Raw genomic sequence first — 26,263 nt, forward strand, 5'->3', positions numbered from 1 at the left:
GGTTTGCACCCAGCATGGGGACCCCATCGCCTTCATCGGCATCACCCAGGTACCCCCAAACCCCTCCCGGGACCCCCAACCCCTCCCGGGCTCCACTGCCGGAACCAACGGGAGCGGTGTTGCCCTTTTAAGAGGAGTTACAGTGGGACCCGACAACACCGGGGGCCCTTAAAGCGGCCATGGTAGAGAGAACCCCCAAAATTCATCCTGGGGGACAAAACATCCCCTACAGGGGCTTGGGGTGTGGACACCCCTAAAAATGTCACTTAAAGCCGTCATGATCCCCCCTCAAAAGGGGCTTGTGGGGCTGCGGCCGCACAAACACCCTAAAATGGGGAGGAAAAAACACCCCTGTAGTGGTGGGATCCCCCCAGAAAACCTGAAAAAGAGAAAAACTCCTCTTGAGAGGGGCCTGAAGATCCTGAAAGGCCCTGGAAGAGGGACAAGATCCCCTCCTGTGCTGGGGCCTCCCCGAGCCGGGAACTCTCCCGTTCCTGCACTCGGGGGAGCCCCGAACGACGGCGGCTCCTGGGCTGAGCCCCCCTCAGCCGGGGCTGCGGGGGGAACTGGGGGGGCTGGGACGGGGCTTGGGGCTCCTGGGGTGAACTGGGGGACCCTCAGTGCTCCCACCTCCCCCTGTTCCCCTGTCCCGCCCCGTTCCCATTGTTCCCCCAAAGCTCCGCTGCCCCCAGCTCGGTTTGGGGGGGACCCAGCCCTTTCCCATCGTGTCCCGGCCCGGCCCCGCTCACCCGAGGGCTCCGAACCGCGCACAGGGACAGAGGAGGGACAGAGGAGGAGGAAGAGGAGGGACAGAGGAGGAGGAAGAGGAGGAGCAGGAGGAGGAAGAGCTGGAGCAGGCAGAGGAGGCTCCACCTGCGCTCCCCGCTCTCTGCATCTGCAGCTCCTTCGGGACCATCGCCCCCCATCCCGCAGGTGCCCGGGGAGGGGGAGCTCGCCCCAAATCCCCCGGGGCTCCCTGGCTTTGGGGTTTTTGGGGGGGATGTTTGGGGATGGCAGGGCTCCAGAGCCGAGCCGCAGATGCCCCTCGGGGGCACCCCGGGGGTCCCCGGGAGGTGTTTTTGGGGGGTCCCGGTGGCGGTGGCGGCAGAGCCCCGGCAAAGGGGCCGGGGGGATGCGGGTCCGGCATGGCCGGGAAAGGGGTTCGGGGCTCCCGGTGCCGGCAGTGGCTGCTCCCAGCATTGCCCAGTTGCTCACCCCGTGTGGCTCCAGTTTCCTCGGCAGCAGGAAGAGCCCTGTCTCTCCCAGTCATTTCCTATTGGGGTACAACTTGTCTCCATTTTTCCCAAATGTTATCCCCATTTTCCCACATTTTTATCCCATTTATCCCAAATTTTTCCCCATTTTTTATCCTGGTTTTGTCCCACTTTTTTCCATTTTTCCTCATTTTATCCCGTTTTCATATATTTTTTCCCCATTATTATCCTATTTCTATATTTTTTCCCTAGTTTTCACCCATTTTTCTCCTTTTTTCCTCCATTTCCCCCCCTTTTTAACTCATTTTTCCTCAATTTTTTCTTATTTTTTCTGATTTTTTTCTATTTTTTTCTGCATTTTTACTCCATTTTTTCTCCATTTTGTCCTAATTTTTCCCATTTTTTTCCCATTTTTAATCTATTTTTTCCCCATTTCTCCATTTTACCCTCTTTTTGCTCCATTTTCCCCCAGTTTCTTCCCCATGTTCTCTCCTGTTTTCCCCATTTTCTTCCATTTTTCTCCCACTTTCACTTCATTTTTACCATTTTTATTCCCATTTTCCCTTCATTTTTCTCCCAGTTTCCCTCAATTTTTTTCCCCATTTTTATTCTGGTTTTATCTCATTTTTCCATCATTTTATCCCCATCTTCTTCCATTCCTTTCTCCCATTTTTCCCAATTTTTCCTTCATTTCTATCCCATTTTTCCCTAATTTTATCCCATTTTTCCCTATTATTTTCCCACGTTGGCTCCAATTTCCCCCATTTTTCCTCCATTTCCATCCTATTTTTCCCTATTTCCCCCTAATCTTTTCCGTTTAATTATTCAAAAAAATTAATATTTTCACGGGAAAAAAGGGTGCTTTGGGGGCAAAACTTCATGAATTTGAATCACAGCTTTCCCATAATTTTTCCATGATTTTTCCATGATTTCTAGCTGGAAGGAGGAGTGGGATTCATCTGAACATTCTGGAAGCTGGAATAGGACCAGGCCATCTACCTTCCCAAAAATCTGGACCAGTTCATCCGCAATTCCACCTTTCCCCACTCCCCGGATTCCCAGGTCTGGAAATTCTTCTGCAACCTCCCAGGTAGGCAATTCCCAAAATTCCATGGAAAAATGGGATAGGGGGATTTTATCCTGTTTTTTTCCTGATTTTCCTGATTTTCCCCAATCTTTTTCTCTCTTTTTTTTTTTTTCTTTTTTTTTTCTTATTTTTCCCTGAATTTTTCCCAGTTTTTTCGCCATTTTTTTCCTGATATTTTTGTTTTTCCTGATTTTTCCCTCTTCTCAAAATTTTTTGTCTTTTCCCCAACTTTTTCTCTAATTTTTCCATAATTTTTCTGTTTTTTCCCATTTTTTCCCAATTTTTTTCCCTTGTTTTTCCCATTTTTTTCCCTGATTTTCCCCCCATTTTTTTCATTTTTTTTCTGATTTTTTTCTCTGATTTTTTTCCAGGTTTTATTCCCTTTTTCTTATTTTTCTGCATTTGTCACAATTTTTTTCACAATTTTTTTCACATATTTTTCAATTTTTTTTCCTGATTTTTCCCTCTGATTTGTCCAAATATTTCCCTTTTTTCCTAATTTTTCCTGATTTTTTCCTGTTTGTTTCCTTGATATTTCCTAGTTTTTTCCCAATTTTTTTCCCAATTTTACAAAGTTTTTTTCCCCACTTTCTTGTACTCTTTTTTTTTTCCCCTTGATTTTTCCCATTTTTTTCCCAGTCTTCTTCCTCTTTCTTTTCCTGATTTTTCCCTGTTTTTTCCCAAATTTTTTCCTAAATTTTTTTCTTGATTTTCCCCCACTTTTTCCTGATTTTTCCTCTTCTTTTTGCAATTTCTTCCTGGTTATTCCCCATTTTTTTTCACAATTTGTCCCTGATTTTTCCCTGTATTTCCTAATTTTTTTACTGATTTTTTCCTGATTTTTTCCAGGTTTCTTCTCTCTCTTTTCTTGATTTTACCCAATATTTGCTCAATATTTTTCCAGATTTTCCCCATTTTTTCCAGATTTTTCCAGATTTTTTTAATATTTTTTTTTAGATTTTTTTCATTATTTTTTTATTTTTCTGATTTTTTTTCATTTTTTCCCCATTTTTTTCTTAAACTTTTTCTTGATTTTTGTACTTTTTCCTGTTTTAATCCCATTTTTTTCCCTGATTTTTCCCTTTTTCTTTCCCTAATCTTTCTGGTTTTCCCCAATTCTTTCCTGATTTTTTTATTTTTTTCTGATTTTCCCAGATTTTTTTATCCTTTTCCTGTTTGTTTCCCTGATTTTCCGCTGATTCTCTTTTTTTTTCCACATTTTTTCTCTGATTTTTTCCGAATTATTTTCCAGATTTTTTTGCAATTTTTTCTCAAATATTTCTGGTTTTTTCTTCATTTTTCCAATATTTTCCCGATTTTTCCTGATTTTTCCTGATTTTTCCCAGGGTCTTTTTGGGTTTTTTTTCCTGATATTTTCTCTGATTTCTCACAATTTTTCACAATTTTTTTCATGTATTTCCCATTTTTTCCTGATTCTTCTCTCTTCCTTTCCCAAATTTTTTCCGGCTTTTTCCCAATTTCTTCTCAAATTTCCCTAGTTTTTACCTGATTTTTCCTGGTTTTTTTCCTATTACTTTTCAGATTTATTCCTCTTTCTTTTCTGGATTTTCCCCAATTTTTCCAAGTTCTTTCCCAGTTTTTTTCCTGATTTCCCAAATATTCTTTCCAATTTTCCCTGGTTTTTCATGACTTTTCCTTCTTTTCCTATTTTTTCTGATTTTTTCCCCATTTTTTCTGACTTTTCCTGATTTTTCACAGATTTTTTCCACTGTCTTTTCCTGATTTTTCCCCATTTTTTTTACATTTTTTTCCTTAAGTTTTCTCTTTTTTTCCCCCAAACTTTTCCTGGTTTTCCCCAATTTTTTGTCAGATTTTCCCGTTTTTTCCAAATTTTTCCCAATTTTTTCCTGATTTTTCCCTGATTTTTTTGGATTTCACCCTGATATTTTTGGGTTTTCCCCGAATTTTCCCTTCCATTTTCCTTGAATTTATCCTGGGCTTTTTTCCATTTTTTCCCCAATTTTCCAGTTTCCTTCACACTCCCAGTCTCATCCCAGTCACAATCTAATCCCAGTAACACCCAGTCTGATCCCAGTCACTCCCAGTCTGATCCCAGTCACTCCCAGTCTGATCCCAGTCACTCCCAGTATGAGGCCAGTGGCCCCCAGTTGCTCCCTGGCAGTGCCAGTGTGACCCCAGTAGCCTCCAGTGTGATCCCTGGGACTCCCTGTCTCTCCCAGTATATCCCAGTCAGCCCCAGCACGCTCCCAGTCATTCCCAGCTCCTCCCAGTTGCTCTCAGCATGATTCCAGTTGTTCCCAGCCACTCCCAGTCAATCCCAGTATGATTCCAGTCACCCTCAGTGGGATCCCAGTCTCAGCCAGCAGGGACCCAGCTGCTCCCACTGTGATCCCAGTATGATCCCAGTTGAGTGTGATCCCAGAATGGTTGTAATTCTTCCCAGTTCCTCCCGGTATGATCCCAGTTGTCCCTGGAATAGTCCCAGTCCATCTCAGCATGGTCCCACTCACTCCCAGTTTCTCCCAGTGTGGTTCCAGCTGTTCCCAGTATGGTCACAGATGCTCCCAGTATATCCCAGCTGCCCTCAGCATGCTTGTGCTCATTCCCAAGGATTCCCAGTTGCCCCAGTAAGGTTCCAGTTACCCCAGTCCAAACCAGTCCCTGCCAGTGCTGCCACTCCTGGGATCCCCCAGCCCTCTCTGCGTTCCCCCCTCCCACATCTCCCCAGAGGAGCCCCAAGGGCTGGCAGTCCCCAGCCAGGGTCCCCAGCCAGCCCCAGGTTAGATCTGCAGCCCCCAATTTTCCCAGTTTCCCTCTCCTTTTCCCCGGGCCGGGTTCCCCCCGTCCCCAGCGGGTGGGAGCAGCGGAGAGCCCCGCGCTGCCCATCCCGACCTGTCCCGGCTCCATCCCCGCTCCTGCCGTGGGCTGTGAGGGGTTTGGGAACGGGGCACCGAGGGTGTCACTGCTCCTGGGGGAGGAGGAGGAGGGATGGAGGAGGAGGGATGAAGAAGGAGAGTGAGAAGGGATGGGAGTAGGAGAAGGAGTTGGCGTTAGGGAGGAAGAGGAGGAGAAAGGATGGAAGGGGAGGAGATGGAGGAAGAGGAGGGACAAATGAAGATCAGGGAAAGGAGAAGGAACCACGAGGGCTAGCACTCCCTGAATTCACAGCCCCTCACCCATGGGATCATCATCCCCCATCCCACAGGTGCCCCAAGACAGGGAGCTCAGCCCAGATATCCTGGGGCATCCCTGGGTTGGGATTGGGGGGGGGGGGGGGGCGCGATATTTAGGTATTAAGGACTGCAAAGCTGAGTGGAAAATGCCCGTTGTGGAGACACTGGGGTTCCCAGCATCTGTTAGTGAGAAGATGGAAAAGGTGAGAACTTTTCAGATTCCTGGCACTCCCAGCAGCCTGAGGAGGGCAGGGATCGAGTAGACAGAGGACCCCCAGTACATGCGTGACCCCCCAGCAGCTGGGACAGGGGGGAACCCCTGAACAGCAAAGGGGAGAGACCAGAGATGGGGAACTCCTGGGAGGCATTTTAGGGGATGAATCTTGGTGTTTGGGAGGTTTTTATGGATAGCTTGTGATTTCTAGAGATGGACTTGGGCAGGAGGAACCCCCTATTCCATTGTGCTCGTGAATTGTATTTCTCCCCAAACATGGATTTCTCATTCCCAGACTGTTGGCCCAAGGGAGGAAGAGGCTGTGAGGAAGAGGAAGATGCCCCAGGACACCCAGGCAGGTGAGGAGGAAGTCAGTGCCCCTTTCCCCCTCTCTCCTGCTCCATCTCCCAGCCCAGCCTGGCCCCCGGCTGCAGGACAACCCCGCTGCCGACGCCGTCCTGCCGGGGACGCACTGGGGGGATCTCCTTCCCCTTCCCTCTGGCACGGAGGCAAATCCCATCCTCTCCTTGTCCTTCCTCCCCCAGACCAGGAGCTGAGGATGGAGACCAGGGAGGACAAATCCCCACGGCAGAACCTCGTGGAAGAGGCTGATTTGAGCAGCTCCACAGTGCAGGAATCCAACAGGGAGGAAAATCCCCAGAGATCCCGCAGGAGGAGGGGCTCCAAACCCATCCCAGGGTGCTCTGAGGAGGAAAGACCCACCCTGTGCCGGGAAGGCGGCCGGAGATCCAGCCAGGGCTCTGAGCTGGTGGTCCATGAGCAGCTTAAGGATGGGGAGAAGCCCTACAAGTGCTTGGAGTGTGGGAAGAGCTTCAGGTTGAGCAACAAACTGATCTGCCACCAGATGATCCACACTGGGGAATGGGCCTACGAGTGTGGGGAGTGTGGGAAGGGCTTCAGCTGCAGCTCCCAACTCATCATCCACCAGCGCATCCACACTGGGGAGAGGCCCTATGAGTGTCCTGAGTGTGGGAAGAGGTTTCAGACCAGCTCCCATCTCCTCAGGCACCAGCGGATTCACACGGATGAGAGGCCCTTCTGCTGCCCTGACTGTGGGGAGGGCTTCAAGCAAAACTCCCACCTTGTTAGGCACCGGCACATCCACACTGGGGAGAGGCCCTATGAGTGTCCCGAGTGTGGGAAGAGGTTTCAGAGCAGCTCCCATCTCCTCCAGCACCAGCGGATTCACACGGATGAGAGGCCCTTCCGCTGCCCTGACTGCAGGAAGGGCTTCAAACACAACTCCCACCTCATCAGGCACCGGCGCATCCACACTGGGGAGAGGCCCTATGAGTGTCCCCAGTGTGGGAAGAGCTTCTCCAGGAGCTCTCACTTGGCCAGACACCAACGGAGGCACCAGTAAGGGAAGCCCTGTGAGTGCCCCAAGTGCAGGAGGAGCTTCGTGTGCTGCCTCAGCTCCATCCCCCATCAGAGGACCCACGTTGGGCAGGACCTGATGACCCACGTTCCCAGTGATCTGTGTTGGGAACACACTGGGCTGGTGGTCATTTTGATTTGGCCCTGATATTCTTTTAATTCATCTTCATCCCTTTAAAATAGACAAAATTGGGGTAAAAAGTCAAGAAATTCATCAAAGGCATCTAAAGCCTCACTTTTTACTAGTGCTTGAAGGGATTCTGGTATTCAGGGAGGTAATGGGGAGGGTTTTGGGGGTATTTGGTTTATTTGTCTCCATCTCTTGGCACTCAAGGAGATGAGCGAGTTCTATCTGTCACCTCAAAAGCACTCAGTGCCATTGAAATCTACTCAATCCCACCCAAAATTCCTGGATTCCACAGCCCCTCAGGGTGTGATGTCTTAAGTTTTAGCTTTCCTATTTTTCATATTCTGCACTGCCTAGGTTTGTAGTTTTGAACTTCCTATTAAGTGTTAGTGAGCTCTCTTCACAGAGTAGGTAGACAAAGCAATTCCTTTTCTAGCTTGATACCAAGGACAGTCGTTACAAGTTCCAGGCCCAAAAGCATGAAGAAGGGTGGACTGAAGAGAGAAAACAAGAAGGATGGGACTTCATCATCTGAAGCTTTAACTGGAAGATGAGCCCAAATATGCAGATGGACTTAAAATTCTAAAAATGTGAGACCTCGTGATCATTTTTGTGACCATTTTTGGTCCATCTTGGGTGTAGCCCTGGCCAGGTTCTTGTACTGCCCAAGGTGTATCCTTTAAGGCCTTTTAATAAACTTTATTCTTAACTCTGTCCAGCCTCTGTTCTAGGTCAGCCTTCTGAAGGCATCAGGTGGAATGGGGTTGGAAGGGGATTGGGTGAAGTGGGATGCAGATCAGGAGGGGTGAGATGGGCATTGGGTGGGGCAGGATGGGTGGGATGGAGTTTGGGAGGTGTGAAATGGTGGAAATAGAGCTTGGGAAGGGGGTCTTGATGTCCAGCAGGGATGGGGTGGGTTGAGGTTGGGATTGGGGAGGTGAGGTGGGGTCTGCAATGAGACAGCCAAAGTTTGGGGGTGATGAAGGGAGCAGGAGGCCATTACTGAGTTTTTCTGTGAGATTCCCCTGCCCAGGGATGCAAAGATTTAGTTTCAAATGAACACTGTTAAAGTGAGAGGCGTGGGCAAGAGTGAATTCCATCCCTCTGCCTCAGAGGATGGGCCCTGCGAGCCCAGGAAGAAACTCCACCCTGGACCCCTCGTGGGGTGGCAGCCCAGGGATTTCTGATTGGGTTTGGGCCCCTGGGGTTTCTCCCTTGCTGTGTTCCCAGTGGTTCCTGACCTTGAACTCCACCCTGGTTCTCAAACCCCATCTCCCTGCCTCTGTTTGGGGCTGTCTCTGGATCTGAGTTTGTTCCTGAGCTGAATAAATGGTTTCCTGAGCAGAATCCCATCTCGTTGGTGTCCCATGCCTGTTCCTGGTAACTCTGGCTGCCCTGGACATGATCCTGCAGCCCTGGAATGCAAGGCTCTGCAAACTGGAGACTCGCCCTTGACCCCCCAAAATTCCCTAAAATTCACCCAAATCCCTCAAAATTCCCTTAACTTCCCTAAACTGGCCTTTTTGTTCCCTCCACTGCCTCCACAGACGGTGTCTTGGGGACACCCCCAGGAATTTGCAGGGGGTCTCTCCTCCCCTGCCACCCCCAAAAAACCCACTGCTTCTGGGAAAAAAATTCCCCCAAATCCCTTTGATTCAAGGGGGAGTTCCCCCATTTTTTACACATTTTTTGGGGGTTCTCCCCCAAATTTTTCAGGTTTTTTTGCCTTTTTTTGCCAGTTTGTTTTTTTGGTTTTGGCATTTTCAAAGTGAAATTTTTTTTGGGGGGGGGTTCCCCCAGTTTTTTTGGGGGGGTCCCTCAATTATTTCCTGGGAATTCGACCCCTCCCTCGATATATCCTTTGTCCCCCTCCCCCCAAATTGGGTTGAGGGTATTTTTATTTTCTTTTTTTTATTTTTTTTTCTGTTTTTCTTTATTTTTACCTTTCCCCCCCTCTTTTTTTTCTTTTTTCCTCTTTTAATTTATTTGCATTTAATTGGGGGGGCTGAGGGGCAGGAATTTTGGGGAGGGGTCGCCTGGGGGGGGGCCTAGAAAATTTGGGGAGACACCCATTCCTTCAAAAAACAGGAAAAATCACAGGAATTCTGGTGTTTTCCCCCCATCCCAAGGTGTGAAAAATATGAAATAAAAAATTTACGTTCTCAACTTTTATGGTGATTTTTGGGGAGAGAGTTGCGATTTTGGGGGGGGTTGGGGAGGAGTTGCTGTTTTTTTGCAGGGGAGTCTCCCAGGTTTTGGAGTGGAATTTGGGATTTTGGGGGGAATTTGGAGGTTTGGGGGGAAATTTGGGGTGTTGGGGAGAAACTTTGAGGGTCCTGGGGGAATTTCAAGGTTTTAGGGCAGAAATTTTAGGGGTTTTTTTGTAACATTTGGGTGTAGGTGGAGGAAATTTGGGGTTTTAGGGAGAACTTTGGGGTTCTTAGGGGGAGGATTTGGGGTTTTGTGAAAGAAATTGGGGTTTGGGGGGGAAATTTGGTGGTTTTGGGGGAAATTTGGGGGGGTGGGGAAATTTTGGGGGTTTTGATGAATTCTGGGGTTTTGAAGGGAAATTTGGGTTTGGGAGGAAATTTGGAGTTTTGGGGTGGGATTTTGAGTCTTAGGTGGATTTGGGACTTTGGGGGGAGTATGGGGGTTTTGGGGTTTTTGGGGTGATTTGTGAGGAATTTTGGTATTTTTGGGGAGGAATTTGGTGGTTTTTGGGGGAATCTCAGGGGTCCTGGGGGGGGTTCTGATTTTGGTAAAGGGGATTTGGGGAGAATTTTTTGGGTTTTGGGGGAATTTCCATTGATGGGGATGGGTCCTGATCCCATTGAGAAGGGGCATTTTGGGGAGGCCTGAATTTGGGGGGGGGTCTCAGGGAGGATTCCCCATTTTGGGGCAGGGTTTGGGGTGGATTTAGGAGGATTTTCCAGTGATGGGGAGGCATCTTGGGGGTGGGATTTGGGGAGGGGTCTCATCAGAGCCCAATCCTGAGCTGGAAGTGGGGGGGATGTTGGGAGTAGAATTTGGGGAGGATCTGGGGGGAGATTTTCCAGCCATGAGGAAGGGTCCAGATCCTGGGGCAGTTCCTGAATTTGGGGAGCAGTCTGGAATTTGGGAGGGGTCTCATTGGGGCAGCAGGAGGGGCTGGAAGGGGGACAGGATGTTGGCACAGCCGCTCTCCAGGGGGGCCGTGGGCAGCTCCTCGGGGGGTGCCGGGGGTCGCGGCCACAGGCGCTGCAGCAGCGAGGTCAGGAACAGGAACAGCTCTGCCCGCACCAGCGCCTCCCCCAGGCACAGCCGCTGCCCTGTGGGGAGGGGGCGTCAGCACCGCCCCACCACAAAGGGTCGGGGGTCCCAAAAGGGGTGGGGGTCTCCAGAGAGTCTGGGGGTCCCAAAGGGATGGGGGTCTCTAGAGGCTCTGGGGTCCCAAAGGGGGCTGGGAGTTCCAAAAGGGGCTGGGGGTTTCAGGGATTGGGGATTCAAAAAGGGCCAAGGGGATTCCAAAGGGTCTGGGGACTTTGGGGGCTATGGGATCCCAAAAGGGTCTGGGGTCCCAAGAGGGTCTGGGCTACCCCAAAAAGGGTCTGGGGGGGTCCCTAATGGGTCTGGGAGCTTTGGGATTGGGGTCCAAAAATGGTCTGGGTGTTTCAGGGGTGGGGGTCCCAAATGGGTCTGGAGTACCCACCCCGAGGAATTTTGGGATTCCAAAAGAATGTAGGGCCACACCCCAAAGGAATTTGGGGATTTTTGGGATTCCAGAAGGATTTAGGACTTCACCCCAAGGATTTATGGGATTTTTGGGGTGCCGAGAAGGGCACAAAGGCCTCATTGCACTGGAACTGACCCTGCTCATCCAGGATGTTCCCAGGGTCAAATTTTGAGGATTTTTGAAGGATTTGGGGTTGTATAGGACTGAGCTCAGCAGGGGGTAAATGTCTGTGTCCTGTGGGGTCAGGTGTGTGGCCAGAAGTGTCATTTGGGGTCAGGTGTGGGGTCAGAGGAGTCCTTTAGAGTAATATGGGGTTATTTGTGGTAATTTGGGTTCATTGGTGTCATTTGGGGTTACTAGGGTGTAAGAGACAGTCTGAAGTTACCCTCATCTGCCTCACAACCATCACAAGAACAGAGACCGAGACCCTGAAGACCCCAAGGGACTTTGTGCAGGGGTTCTGGCCTGGTTGAGGTGGAAGCTTGCCAGGTGATGGTTTGCAGGTGTGCTTGTTGTGCTGTCAAGGTACACTGCCTTCATTCCTGCTGCTGAGCAGGGACTTGTAAGGAGCGGCCTGTTCTGTACCTTACAGCTGCTTCCCAGAGCAAGGGGTCTCATCACAATAGCCTGGGAATTTCCCCACCTCTTGGCCAGCTGCCCCTTGCTTTGAAACAGACTGTAAAAGTGACTTTTCCAAGTTACTTTCTTTGAGAGGGATCTCCCCATTGAAGAAGACACCGGCGACCCTGTCTCGTCTGTTGGTAACTATAACCCCCTCTTTTCTCTCTTTACATTGGCTCTTTACCCCTCTCTCCCTCTATCTCTCCCTCTCTCCTTCTCTCCCCCTCTCATCTATCACATAACCCTTGCTGCTGGCACTAAAATAAAGATGCATTATTGCTGTTGTGATTTAAACTGAAATCCCCTGGTGTCCTTTTTGCACTCTGAGCTCAAACGAACCTCTCACGACTCCCACTTGTGTTAGGGGATCGTGACACTCGGCAGCGGGGTGACCCAAGGTGCGGCTTAGAGCAAATGCTCCACGGCACAAGGATATTGGTAGGCACATGGTGGAGACAAGGATGAGGAGGAGACCTCCAGTATGGGTTCCAAAGGCTTTTACTCCACTGGAGGGCCCAGGGACTGAAGACTGAGAACACAACTGTGTGTGGGGGTTTTTATATGGGGGAGGCCAGAGGGAGGGTACAAAATTTTAACCAATAGGAAGAAGCTGTGGGAGGAGTGGAAGGTTCCATTCAACAATACAATAGGGGAAACAAGGGGAGCAGAGTGGGTCACATGGGCCAATGGGGCATTGGAGATCAGGGGATTTCCAGAGGGGTGGCTCAGGTAGGAGGCTGGCCTAAGGGAAGACTGACAAATGGGTGTAATGACAGATGGGGAACATTCGAAAACAAGGGGTGGGCTTGAGGCAGGATTGATAGGTGGGTAGGAGGATACAAACTAGGAGCAAACCAATGACTTAGGGGAATAATGGGAGAAACCACTCAAACAAAACACACCACAACAATAGAACTGTTAACCATTACAGGAGGTGGCATCTTCAGGAGGCAACGGATGTGAGTGAGCCCTTGCCACATTGACACTGATTGTTCTGTGTGGAAAGGGACACTGAGAACTTGCCTCCAGCATTCTCCATGGATCTCAAACTGCCATGTGCCAGGGCTTCCAGATAATCCATGTTCTGATCTCAATCTAGAAGGGAGCACAGATCAGAACCCTTTCCATGGTGCCCCCAGCAGAGCTGCGTCCGCCTTTGTCCGGCAGGAAAAGGGATGCAGGAAAAGCGGGCAGGTGCCACCCTGCTCTATTTGTGTGCCAGGCCTGAGCTTCAACTGTTTCAGGTTTCTTAGCTAATTTCTTCCTGGCTCCTCTTTAACATGAGCAAAAGAATAGCATCGCACAGTCCAGTTTGGCAAATAAGGCTTGTGAACAACTGAGTGCTTCCACTAAATTAAAAACCCAATGTGCTTGAAAGCCAACCTTCTGTTCACTCAGGCCTTCTCACCTTTGTAGATTGGGTGAGTTTATAATGCAGGTATGTGGGTTTTAGGAGTATGTGGGTTTTTATCTGTGATAGAGACGAGGAAGTGTTGAACTCGTTCCAATGAGCTGCCAAAAGCAGTGACTTTAGTCTCTCTTTGGCTGGGGAGTAGCACTTGCCTTGTTGAACGCCGGCAGCAGCACAAGCAGGACTCCTCCAGCAGCAGGGACATGCCACGAGCCAGGAGCGGACCATGGCACCAGAGGGGACTGTGGCACCAGAGAGGACCGTGGCACCAGAGGGGACCGTGGCACCAGAGGGGACCGTGGCACCAGAGGGGACCGTGGCACCAGCCATGCCCAAGGTCTGAACAGGGTGGCAAAGTCAGGTGGTGCTACCCGGCTGCATGAACAGCCCAGGCAAGGCGTGGTGAGGAGCCAGGTCTGGGGGCCATCCAAGGAGTCCTGTCAAGAGCAAATGGTTCTAATATTCTCTCTGGGACAAAAAAGGAGCAGTCTTTAGGGTGAACTCGTGCTAATAAATATTTGCTCACATATGGTGGGGTTTCTCTGTAAATGGGCTTTGATGGGAAATTTCTGACCACATTTAGTTTTACTCTTTAAGTCGAGCACCTGAGTAGCTTTGTTAAGGAATGGAGAATTGTTTGTAGCTCAGTATTTTCTCAGGAGGAGCCTTACATTTTAGCACAGGAGGAAGGTAAGGCAAAGTTTAAAAGCTTTCCCCTCCTGAAGTGACACACTTTCTGAGGAGTCTGTGAGGAGAATTCCCCTCAGCCACTGCCAGGGCTGTTTGCCTCCTCTGCAGGCTCAGGATTCTGGGAGTTCCACGAGCCTCAGCTCCCACAGTATTTTCCTCTGAATATTTCTTGTTTTGCAGTACACAGGGAGAATATTTTGTGCTAGATTCTCTTCTGGGTTTTGAGGTGAATCTTAGTAATTCTGTTGATTTTCCTGTCCAGACGAACTTTTGGTAGATAGGAAGGAAAAGGGAAGAAGTACCATGGAAAATCAATTGCTCAAAATCTGAGAGGCTCAACCACAGTAAAAATGAAGTCTAAATTGAGGAATTTTTTTATTTTTTTTTTTCCCTTGCTAGGTGGGGTAAAACATGAAGTGTTAATAAAGTTCTTTGAAAAGATTCAGCAAGCACCTAGCTATATGAAAATCAAAAGAATGAAGGATGAGACGAGGCATGGGAAGAATCTTCAGCCCTTCCCTGTTGAAAGTAAAACAGTAGGAAAACTGCCTCTGGCTGTTACCCACAGGTAACGTGTTATCTGTAGCCAAGAGCAGATGGCCCAAGCTGTTGGTGGCCCAAGCCCTGCTGTGACTGGCCCACTTTCAGTCCTAACTGGACCAGGGTGGCCGGCTCGGGAGGGGAGGAGGTGGGGGGATCTCAGGGGGCTTCTGCTTCACAGCCGGGCTGGGGGGCCGTGGAGGAGGCACGGAGTGCTGGTGTTCTGCTTTCTGGAACGATTCCTCCTTCTGAGGCCACGTCTGAGAGCTGTCAAACCGGACAGTCTTTGGGCTCCCTGGGGGCGAGGGAGAGTCGCGCCTTCTTGGCCGGGAAGCTGGAGCTGCAGCAGGGCGACTGTGGAGAGAAGAGGTGGCTGAGGCCCCCAGCTGCCGCTGGCACACAGAGACCCTCCTGCACAGCAGGGCCCAGAGTGGCCAAGGCTCCCCAGCACGGCTGGAGCTGCTGGCACAGCTTGGCCCAGCTGGACAGCTGCCCCTCAAGGCCCTGGAGAGCAGGGGATGGCTCTGGGCAGGGTCCCTGGCCAGGAGCGGGCCCCAGAGCACCTCTGCCTTTCAAGGGCAATCTCGTCCCCGCTCTTTCTCCTGCCCACCTTGCTTTGCCTCTGCCCGCTGCTCCTGGGGCTGCTCTTGGCCAGGCAGCCTCAGTGGCAGCCAGCACTGGCTGCAGCCCCAGCGGGCTCCCCAGGACAAGGCCCAGCAATTAGAGGCCAATGAAAGGCCTGGGCAGCAGCAGAACTCTCAGCAGAGTGTTTTGGGCAACCAAGGACTATCCACAAGTCCACAGCAGCCTCACTGGGAATGTTTCCTGTCTACAAAAGACTTTAAAAAGAAGCTGTTTGAGGGAAAGATGAATGAAACACTCACCGTTTTCTCTTGCAGGCATACCAGATTCCAACACCGCATAAAACGAAGAAATGCACCAAACAAAGCAGGCCTGCCATTAATTCTAGCCAACAGCGTGTTCCTTGACAGAAACCTCTTCCGATGCCCTTCTGGGAATTGGGAACACGTGTTGTGCCGGCTGCATCTGTGGGAGCAATGGGCAGCGTGAGGCCTGTGCTGTGCTCCACTGCTGAGCTGGCAGCACGGTGGGTATGTCCAGGATGTTCTGTTCCCCCAAAGCTGGGGCCTGCAGGCACCTTGCTGTCCCTTGGCACAGGCTGTGCCACCCAACAAAGCCCAGAAAGCTGAGAGGAGAACCCAGGGACAGCACAGCTGCTTGGGCAGTGGCTCCTTCCAGGGACACGGGCCAAACCCATCCCTGAGCAGCCACTGCCACCCCTGACCCTCCCTGCTCTGTGACAGCTCCCCCAGCCCAAGGGGACAGAGCCAGGCCCTGTCAGGGGCCAGTGCAGCCCCTGCCCAGTTGGGAGCCAGGGCTGGCTGTGGCCCTGGGCTCACAGCAGGGCTCCCACTCAGGACTGCTCCTGTGCCTTGGGCCTCTGGATGCTTAGGGCCAGCTCCAGGAGCAGCTGCAGTGGGATGGACATTGGTACAGGAATCCCGATTCCCAGGGGCTGGGAATGAGCTCCAGAGGCCTGGAAGCCGAGGCAACTCCAGCTTTGGCTGCTCCCGGGCTGTGCAAAGAGAGTCCCTGTGGGAAGAGCTGCTGGCACACAGCTCCACCAAGGGCTGAGCCCAGCACAGCAATTACCTCCTGTGCCTGGGCCCATGCCTGCAATTGCCTCCCTTCCTTCAGGAAATGCCGCCTTCCATAGAGCCTCTCTGTCCATCCCTTGAGAAAGGAAGAGGCACAGCTGGATCAGATGGAACCATCACATAGCAGGGAAGTGGCCTCTTCAGGAGGCAGTGCTTGTCAAAGACATGGAAGAGGATCAGGAAAAGGCCCAGGCTCTCTCTTGTCCAAACCACCACCTCTCCTGGTCTGCTCAGAGACCAGGAAGTTGCAGAGGATCTCAAGGTGTGCATGGCCCATGGCGCAGTTTGGGCAGCCTGCCTGCTGATGCCAAATGCCTTCCTGCAGAGGCTGGGGAGAAACTGCAGCCAGGCCAGGCTGGGAAACATCGCTGCAGGGCTTGAAAGCAGCAGCAGGGCAGCGAGGCTGACATGGATCCCTTCCCATGGTGCAGGGCATGGCATGTCCAGAAAAAAACCCTGACTGCTGCATCTCAGGAAAGGCTGAGGGAAATGCACCCACCACGCCCTTTGAGCAGTTCCTTCTCTATTTCTTTCAGGATGTGGTGTGACTCAAGTGATTCTTTCTGTCCTGTGGCTTTGTTCTTCCCTCTCAGAGGACCTTAATAAAAAATAGTTCCATTTCCCAGGAATGGATCCCAGAAAAGCAATGCTCAGCCTGTGGGTACGGCAGGGACACACCACTCACCCCTGCGATGGGAGCCGGGCTTGCGGGCAGTGATCAGCAAAGGAGCTGGGAAAGTCCTCGCTGCAGACACACCTGTAACTCAACAGCCACAGAAGCTTCTGTCACCTGGTTCCTACCAGGTTGTCAATGATTATTCCTCGATGGGACACTGAGAACATACCTGCAGGAGGCTCCAAGGGCTTCAAAACTTTATGCAGCCAATCTAATGGAGAATCCTTCCTGGGAACCTCATCTGGAAGGGAGCACAGATCAGAACCATTCCATGGTGTGCTGGGATCGCCTTCAACCTTAGGGAACTGGGCACTGCCAGGGGGTTGGGTAAGACCATGGGAGCCAGATGTCAATGGACATGGAGAAAGCTGTAGAGGGGCCTGGAATGCTCTGGGCTGGCTCCTGGTCACTCTCAACACTCTTTCCATGCCCTGTGCAACATCCCTGAAGGGCGGGCACTCCCCAGCAGCAGAGATGGCAGCTCAAGCCTCAGCAGGGCTCAGGCCCAGGGGCACAGCAATTACCTCCTGGGACTGTGCCTGGCATGGCCTCCCTTCCTGCAGCAGAGGTTGCCCATGAGCCACTGCTTCCTCTGGGAAACGCTGCCTTCAGCACAGCCTCTCCATCCACTTCTGCAGAAAGGGACAGCTGGATCAGATGGCAGCATTCCCCACTGGGCGAGGTGGCATCTTCAGGAGGCAATGCTTGCCAAAGACTTGGTTAAGGACCAGGATATCATATCAACTTTTGGGATTGGCCAGGGCCCTCCCTTCTCCAAACAGCTGCCATTTTTGGTCTACCCGGACACTGGGGAATCCTACAAGAACTCAGTGTGGGCATGGCCCGTGCTGCACTTTGGGCTGCCTGTCAGCTGATGCCAAATGCCTTTCTGCAGAGGCTGGGGAGAAGCTGCAGCCAGGCCAGGCTGGGAAACAGCCCTGCAGGGCTTGAAAGCAGTAGCAGGGCAGCAAGGCTGCCATGGATCCCTTCCTGCTGTTGGGCACTGCGTGTGCAGATGTGCAGAGAAAGCCCCTGGCTGCTGAGTCTCAGGAGAAGGCTGAGGGACATGGACCCACCTTGTCCTTCCTGCAGAATTTTCTTCAGCATTTGCCTCATGGGTTTGGATGGCTCATGGGGTTTCATAACTCCTGTAGCTTTGGTATTGCCTCTTGGAGGACCTTAGAGCAAAATAATTCCATTTCATAGGAATGGATCCCAGAATGCCAATGCTCAGCCTGTGGGGTCAGCAGGGACACACCACTCACCCCTGTGATGGGAGCCAGGCTTGTGTGCAGCAACCAACCCAGGAGCTGGGAGAGTCCTCCCTGCAGACACACCTGTAACTCAACAGCCACAGAAGCTTCTGTCATCTCTTCTGATCTGAAGAGGCAGCACTGTGCCACAGGAGCGGTGAGAGGATCACGCAGGGCGAGGGCACACATGTGCATGGCTCTGTCCTGGCACCTGCAGCGATGCTCTCCTGGCCAAGCCTTGGGCTCTGAGCTGGCAGCTCTCCCAGGGGGAAAGGCCTTCACCTACCCTCACCATCTTCCAGAGCCTCAGTCCTGGGTGTGGGTTGGGAAGCCAGATCACCTTCAGCAAGAGGCTTGGCTGAAAAAAAAGGTAGGACAGAACAGCTCTCGTGGCTCTGTAGGAGACCCTCAGGCTCCCTGGGGCTGGCAAAGGAGCCACACAAGGCACAGCCCCGGGACACAGCCCTGGGCCTGGCCCCTTCCCTCTCTGCTCTTCTCCGTGGCTGCACAGAGCACATGGAAGGAGACACTGATATTACACACGGGAAGAGATTGGCAGCTAAATGCTCCTTCTTCCCACTGGTAGTGACCTGTGGGATCACTCAGGGCTCTAGAAGGGAGCAGGGCGAGGTTTCCAGAACCCATCAAGCCTGAGATTATGTTAAGAGATATGGGACATGAGTGAGCTCTTGTCACCTTGTCATTGTTTGTTCTGTCAGTAAAGGGAATAAAAGAACTTGCCTCCAGCATTCTCCAAGATATTCAAAGTATCATTCAGTAGCACTTCCAAATAATTGAGGTTGAGTTCCAAATCTAGAAGGGAGCACAGATCAGAACTGTTTCCATGGTGTGCTGAGATCCCCTTCTACCTTAGGGAACGGGGCAGTGCAAGGGAGTCGCGCTAAGGCTGTGGGTGCCAGATGTCAGTGGACATGGCCACAGCTGCAGAGGGGCCTGGGGGCTCTGGGCTGGCTCCTGGTCACTCTCCACCCTCTTTGCAAGCCCTGTGCAGCATTCCTGGAAGAGGTGGCTGGAGCAGCCCAGGCCCCACTGGGGCCCTCTCTCTGCCACAGCTGAAAGAATTGTAAAAGCAGTGGGGAAGAACTACAGCAGGCAGTGGCACAACTGTCCCTCAGGCCCTCCCTCCCTCCTGCCCACGTTCTGCTGGGACAGATCTCCCATCCCATAGGGACTGGGCCAGGCTTTTTCAGGTTACAGTGGAGCCTTGCCCTCCCCCTCTGCCTATTCCCCACCATGGGCACCCCTTTGCAGCTGCTGCCAGGTTTTGGGACCTGTCTCCCATGGAGGGACCCCAGCAGGACTGCTCAGTAGCCAAGTGCCCTGAGCCTGCTGGGGATAATTCCACTGGGCTGTGCCGGTCTTGTCCGGGCTGTGCCTGCACTGCCAAGCAGCAGAGATGGCAGCTCAAGCCTCAGCAGGGCTCAGGCCCAGAGGCACAGCAATTACCTCCTGGGACTGTGCCTGGCATGGCCTCCCTTCCTGCAGCAGAGGCTGCCCATGGGCCACTGCTTCCTCCGGGAAACGCTGCCTTCAGCACAGCCTCTCCTTCCGTCTCTGGAGAAAGGAAGAGGGATACATGCATCAGGTGGGGCTGTTTGTTCCCCAGCATGAAGGTGGCATCTTCAGGAGGCAATAGTTGTCAAAGATATGGATAAGTTTCAGGAAGGCATCCAAACTTTGGAGCCAGGCCAGCCACATCTACCACAAGACTGGGAAATTGCAGGGGATTTCAGGGTGTGCATGGCCCGTGCTGCAGTTTGGGCTCCCTGACAGCTGATGCCAAATGCCTTCCTGCAGAGGCTGGGGAGAAGCTGCAGCCAGGCCAGGCTGGGAAACAGCCCTGCAGGCCATGAAAGCAGCAGCAGGGCAGTGAGGCTGACATGGATCCCTTCCTGCTGTGCTGGGCATGGTGTGTCCAGATGTGCAGAGAAAGCCCCTGGCTGCTGAGTCTCAGGAGAAGGCTGAGGGACAGGGACCCACCACGGCGTCTCTCCAGATCACTCAGCCTCTTGTCTCCTGTAGGTTTGTTCTCCCCTCTAGGAGGACCTTAACAGAAAGTATTTCCATTTCAGATGAATGGATCCCACAGAACCAGGGCTCAGCCTGTGGGATCAGCAGGGACACACCACTCACCCCTGAGATGGGAGCTGGGCTTGCGTGCAGCAACAAGAAAAGGAGCTTGAAATGTCCTCGCTGCAGACACACCTGTAACTCAACAGCCACAGAATCTTCTGTCACCTGCTTCCTGCCAGGGTGTCAGTGTTTATTCCTTGTTGGGACAGTGAGAACATACCTGCATGAGGCTCCAGAGGCAGAAAATCTTCATGAAGCCAAGCTGCTGGAGAAGCCTTCCTACCACCCTCATCTGGAAGGAAGCACAGATCAGAACCATTCCATGCTGTGCTGGGACCCCCTTCTGCCTTAGGGAACTGGGCACTGCAAGGGGGTTGGGGAAGGCCATGGGAGCCAGATGTCAATGGACATGGCCAAAGCTGCAGAGGGGCCTGGGGAGCTCTGGGCTGGCTCTGGTCACTCTCCACCCTCTTTGCAGGCCCTGTGCAACATCCCTGGAAGGGCAGTGGGACCAGCCCAGGGCCCCTGAGGCCTCTCTCCCTCCCACAGAGAAAACCCTCCCTAAAGCCCTGTGGAAAACCATCCCCAACGCTTCCCAGGGAGAAGGGAGCACTGTCCCGGGAAAGGGGACCGAGGCTGCCGGCTCACCTGCTCGCCCTGCTCGCCACGGAGCAGCCTGGACAGCCCTGTCAGGCAGGGCCACTGCCAGGAGGAGCAGGAGGAGGAGGCGCAGAGCAAAGGCCATGGTGCCTTGCCCACTGCCAGTCCTGCAGCTCTTGCTGCCACCACTGTCCTGACACCGCTGTCCCAATGTCAGCACCGCTGCTGCCGCCGCCGCTGCTGCCACAACAGTCGTGGTCAAGGACTGACTGCTCGGTCCTTGTGGTGCTGGGCAACCACGGGGCTCTGGGACCTCTGTGACCTCAGAGCCTGCTGTCACCTCAGCCTGCTGTCACCCCAGAGCCTTCTGTGACCTCATGGCCTTAGATGTCTGCCCCAAGTGTACTCCCATCTGTACTAGAGGACTGCTCTGACTGTGAATCTTTGACTTCATCAAAGGGTCATTGCTAAACAAAACCTTGGTTTTGCCTGCTGACATTGCTGGACAGGCAGTGTCCCAGGAGATGCTCTTGATGGTTGCCTCTTTTCCTGGGCATGGCACTGGAGGAGGTCCAGGCCCAGGTGATGCCACTGAAGGAAATGTGCCCTCATCCCAGGGATGCTCAACACAGACTCCCCCAGCCCCTTGGGGCCCTGCCTCTGGTCACAGCAGCCCCTGCCTGGCTCCTGCCTGCCCACACCAGGGTCAGCCGTGCCTGCTCCTGGACATGGAGCTCAGCCAGGGCTGGTGCTGTGTGGGCTTTGCTGGTGGTACCAGCCAGACACTGGGGTGAGAGCTCCATCTCTTTATTGGAACAGAAGAGCTGTGCTGGGCCCTGCCCTGGCAGGAGGGACCCACCTTCAGTCCAGGCCACAGAGCAGGGCGGGTCCCTTCAGGGACACAGGGCCTTGCTGTGGGTGGTGGCAGCATCTGCACAGCAGCAAGCTGGTAATGCAGCTGTGACAGGGACATCACGTATGGGCATGGAGATGTGAAATGTGTGGTGCAGGTGTCCCTGAGGGAGGTGTTGGCCTTTCCTGTGAAGCTGCAGAAGGGAACCTGTTGAGAGAGGAGATGGCTGAGGCCCCAGCTGCAGCTGGCACACAGGGACCCTCCTGCACACTGGGAGATTCTCACTGTGCTCAAAGTTTCCCTCTGAAGACTAAGAGCTGAATGTGGATGGGCTTAGCAGCTGATCTGCAGGCCAAACAATTGAGTTAGCAAAAGAAGAAATTGAGAAAATACAAGTTTATCCATAGCAAGGAAGAAAGCAAGGCAGTTAGCATGGAAACCAATAAAAAGGGATATAAGGGGTATTTGCAGTTGTAATAAATGGAATTGGTTCGTGCTAACTAAATTGTAACTGTTATTAAAGTTATTATTTGAAACAATCAAGAATCAGTGTTACAAAGCAGATGTACCCCTTTGCAGATGTTACATGTCAAAATTAAGGTACAGGATGTAGTTTAGAAGATAAATGGTGTCTCAAGACCAAAATTGCCTTGAGATGGACCAAAATTAGAACAAATTTAGGCATTGGGCCTAAAGATTAGTAAACATAAGGCTAATTAATAGACTTACATAACACAATGCTCAGTATGTATGCACAAACCTGTAAGGTTATCCAAAGGACAACAAGGAAGAGGAGAAGCCTTCACCAAAAGACCACCAAAAGAAGACTGAAGACCCCCTAACAACAACTGAGGCATGTGCCGTGAAGAAAAGTGATGTAAAGTCAGAAAAACTTGAAATAGGAGGGAACTTAGAGGAAACATTAAGGAATATGTATAAGCATACAGTATATAAGTTTAGCTTGAAGTGCTTTGTTTTGAATGTGAGGCAGGGTGGGAAGCCTCTGTACCCTGGTCAGTTTTGCTTATGCTTTAATCATACTTAATTACTAGCAGATTATTTATATAAATTTTAATTTTTATTAAACTGTATTATTTTACTAAACTGTATTCTTTTATAACACATTACTATTCAATTTAGTAAATTGTATTCATTTTTAATTAAACTGCCATTAACCCAAGGGACCTAGTTGTCAAAATTCTAATTTCATTTATAACAGTATTTTAACAAAGAAGGCTGTTACAACAACATTGGTATTTACCAAACATGACACAACATGAGGTATATTAATAAAGAAGGCCCCTTATGGTGACAACATTCTACTGTTCAAACTGTAAAACATCTTTGTGTACTGATCAGGAGGTCACGATTTACTCTTTACAATCCTGATGCTGAATGTCTCCTGAGGAGGTCTGGTCACAGAGAAGAATGAGCCCCCTGTGGGCTGCCCCTGTTTGGACAACCTGCTCCTCACCCCGAGCCTCAGCATGTCTGACATGGCCCACCTGGGACTGACATCCCAAAGCATTGAGAACATTTATCTTTATAATTTTTCTTTATAATTAAAATCTAATTAATTAATAAAAATAAAATTTTATTTTTATAATACTATTATTCTGTATTTTTATAACCTAATTTTTATATTTATATAAAAGAATTGCTACGTTTTTAGCAACTAAAAACATTATCGGTCCTTGGTTCAAAGTAGCACATTTCCGTTCATTAATTAATTGATCACTATTTCTCCCTCTTTATGCTAATTATTCCTATTTTTAGTCCTTTGATCATCATTTTTATCATTTTCTCAGACAGGGTAAAAGGGACCACTTTGGGGTCCATGGAGACTTTTCTGAGGAACATTTGGGGCAGTTTTGGGTCTGGGGAGGGAATTTAGAGAGAACTTGGGGGTCTGGAGGACACTTGGGGGATCCGGATGGGCACTTTGAGGGGCACTTGGGGATTCTGTGGGACAATTCGGGGTCCCGGGGAGCACTTGGGGGTCCAGGGGGGCACTTGGAGGTCATGGAGGGGAATCTGGGGGCCCTTCGGGGTACGGGCGGGCACTTGGGGGGCTGTAACAGGGAATCTCTGGGTCGCGGGGGATGATGGGAGTTGTAGGCGCCGGTATAATGAGGCTTAATGGGCCGCGGAGCATGACGGGAGTTGTAGACGCAGCGCCAATGGGTTCCGGTGAGGCGCGGGGCATGACGGGAGATGCAGTCCTGGTCGGATTAGCGCTCTATGGGCGCCGCGGAGCATGATGGGAGCTGTAGTCCCGGAAGTGGCTCGGAAGGCGCGTTCGGCGGTGTGGGGAAGCGCTTGGAGAACACTTCTGCGTCCGAGCTGCAGGTGCTCGGGGCGAATGTACACGGCTCGGGAGCACTTGGGGGGAACCTGGGGAGCTGTGACCGGGCTCTTTAGGGCGCGGGGCACGGCAGGAGGTTTGGGCGCGGAACTGTGTTGTGGGATGATGGGAGATGAATTCCCAGCAGTGGCTGGAAAGGGAATCTGTGGGGTCGGGAGCATTCAGGGATCCAGGGACGCTTTGGGGGGTCCCGAACGGGCGCTGAGGGGGCACTCAGGGATCCTGAAGGGTCTGGGGGACACATGGGATCTATGGGGGGCGATCCCGGGGTTCTGGGGAGTGCAGGGCATATTCCCAGTTCCTCACAACCTGGTCTCAATTGCCCCCTGGAGGCTCCTACTGACTGCCAGTCTGATCCCAGTATGATCCCAGTATGATATCAGTACACAGCCAGTGCAATCTCAGCCACTGCCAGGATGATCCCAGTACAAACCAGTCCCTGCCAGTGCTGCCACTCCTGGGATTCCCCAGCCCTCTCTGTGTTCCCCCCTCCCACATCTCCCCAGAGGAGCCCCAAGGGCTGGCAGTCCCCAGCCAGGGTCCCCAGCCAGCCCCAGGTTGGATCTGCAGCCCCCAATTTTCCCAGTTTCCCTCTCCTTTTCCCCGGGCCGGGTTCCCCCCGTCCCCAGCGGGTGGGAGCAGCGGAGAGCCCCGCGCTGCCATCCCGACCTGTCCCGGCTCCATCCCCGCTCCTGCCGTGGGCTGTGAGGGGTTTGGGAACGGGGCACCGAGGGTGTCACTGCTCCTGGGGGAGGAGGGATGAAGAAGGAGAGAGAGAAGGGATGGAAGTAGGAGAAGGAGGTGGGGTTAGGGAGGAAGAGGAGGAGGAAGGATGGAAGGGGAGGAGAGGGAAGGAAGAGGAGGGACAAAGGAGGATCAGGGAAAGGAGAAGGAACCACAAGGTTGAGCACTCCTTGAATTCATAGCCCCCTCCTGTGGGATCATCACCCACCATCCCACAGGTGATGGGGGAGTGGGAGCTTTGCCCGGATATCCTGGGGGGGTCCCTGGGTTGGGTTTATTTTGCGGGGGGGGATGTTTGGAGAATGTGGAACTCCAAAGCTGAGCGGAAAATCCTACTTGGGGGGACATTGGGGGGTCTCACCATCCCTAAGTGGGGAAATGGAAACAGGGGGAACTTTTTGGATTCCTGGCACTCCCAGCAGCCTGGGGATGGTAGGGACCGAGCAGACAGGTTGTCCCCAGTACAAGCTTGATTCCCAGCAGCTGGGACAGGCGGGAACCCTTGAACCTTCTCTCCTTGAAGACAGGGGAGACTAGAGATGGGGAACTCCTGGGAGGCATTTTCAGAGCTGAATATTGGTGTTTTTTGGAGGTTTTATGGACCCCAGATGTCCGGTGACTTCTAGAGATGAGCTTGGACAGAGGGACCTGCAAACTCAATGTCCTCATCCCTTGTATTTCCCCAAACCAGGATTTCCCATTCCCAAACCTTGGCTAGATGGAGAAGGAGGCTGTGAGGAAGAGGAAGATGCCCCAGGACACCCAGGCAGGTGAGGAGGAAGTCAGTGCCCCTTTCCCCCTCTCTCCTGCTCCATCTCCCAGCCCAGCATGGCCCCCGGCTGCAGGACAACCCCGCTGCCGACGCCGTCCTGCCGGGGACGCACTGGGGGGATCTCCTTCCCCTTCCCTCTGGCACGGAGGCAAATCCCATCCTCTCCTTGTCCTTCCTCCCCCAGACAAGGAGCTGAGGATGGAGACCAGGGAGGACAAATCCCCACCGGAGAAGCTCATGGAAGAGGCAATTTTGAGCAGCTCCACGGCACAGGAATCCAATGGGGAGGAAAATCCCCAGAGATCCCGCAGGAGGAGGGGCTCCAAACCCATCCCAGGGTGCTCTGAGGAGGAAAGACCCACCCTGTGCCGGGAAGGCGGCCGGAGATCCAGCCAGGGCTCTGAGCTGGTGGTCCATGAGCAGCTTCAGGATGGGGAGAAGCCCTACAAGTGCTTGGAGTGTGGGAAGAGCTTCAGCCAGAGCAACAGCCTGATCTGCCACCAGATGATCCACACTGGGGAATGGGCCTATGAGTGTGAGGAATGTGGGAAGGGCTTCAGCTTCAGCTCCCACCTCATCATCCACCAGCGCATCCACACTGGGGAGAGGCCCTACGAGTGTCCCGAGTGTGGGAAGAGGTTTCAGAGGAGCTCCACTCTCCTCAGGCACCAGCGGATTCACAGAGATGAGAGGCCCTTCTGCTGCCCTGACTGTGGGGAGGGCTTCAAGCAGAACTACACCCTCATCACCCACCAGCGCATCCACACTGGGGAGAGGCCCTACAAGTGTGGGGAATGTGGGATGACCTTCAGCCGGAGGTCCCATCTGACCATCCACCAGATGATCCACACTGGGGAGAGGCCCTACGAGTGTCCTGAGTGTGGCAAGAGGTTTCAGACCAGCTCCCATCTCCTCAGGCACCAGCGGATTCACACGGATGAGAGGCCCTTCCGCTGCCCTGACTGTGGGGAGGGCTTCAAGCACAACTCCCACCTCATCAGGCACCGGCGCATCCACACTGGGGAGAGGCCCTATGAGTGTGGGGAATGTGGGAAGAG

At 52.2% G+C, this 26,263-nt stretch overlaps 3 protein-coding genes across 3 annotated transcripts in view; 2 read left to right on the top strand and 1 right to left on the bottom strand.

The window, feature by feature from the left end:
• LOC147646392 (uncharacterized) overlaps nucleotides 1-26,263 on the top strand; it is a 139,308-nt gene that overhangs the window by 69,294 nt on the left and 43,751 nt on the right. The window lies entirely within an intron of this gene.
• LOC147646395 (uncharacterized) lies at nucleotides 780-7,909 on the top strand. The gene is made up of 4 exons (XM_086873559.1): nucleotides 780-933; nucleotides 2,151-2,304; nucleotides 5,966-6,029; nucleotides 6,216-7,909. Exons 3-4 carry the CDS (start codon nucleotides 6,008-6,010, stop codon nucleotides 7,052-7,054), a joined length of 861 nt encoding a protein of 286 aa, XP_086729685.1. The 5' UTR covers nucleotides 780-933; nucleotides 2,151-2,304; nucleotides 5,966-6,007; the 3' UTR covers nucleotides 7,055-7,909.
• On the bottom strand, nucleotides 16,635-20,719 carry LOC147646396 (uncharacterized). Its single transcript, XM_086873516.1, has 8 exons — nucleotides 20,520-20,719; nucleotides 20,092-20,163; nucleotides 19,245-19,352; nucleotides 18,519-18,590; nucleotides 18,064-18,135; nucleotides 17,790-17,861; nucleotides 17,601-17,702; nucleotides 16,635-16,765 (listed from the first exon to the last, which is right to left on the bottom strand). The coding sequence occupies exons 1-8, from the start codon at nucleotides 20,614-20,616 to the stop codon at nucleotides 16,635-16,637; spliced, it is 726 nt and encodes a 241-aa protein (XP_086729642.1). The 5' UTR covers nucleotides 20,617-20,719.

Source organism: Cyanistes caeruleus, unplaced genomic scaffold (assembly GCF_971803275.1).
Source record: "Cyanistes caeruleus unplaced genomic scaffold, bCyaCae1.hap1.1 HAP1_SCAFFOLD_100, whole genome shotgun sequence".
NCBI lineage: Eukaryota > Metazoa > Chordata > Aves > Passeriformes > Paridae > Cyanistes > Cyanistes caeruleus.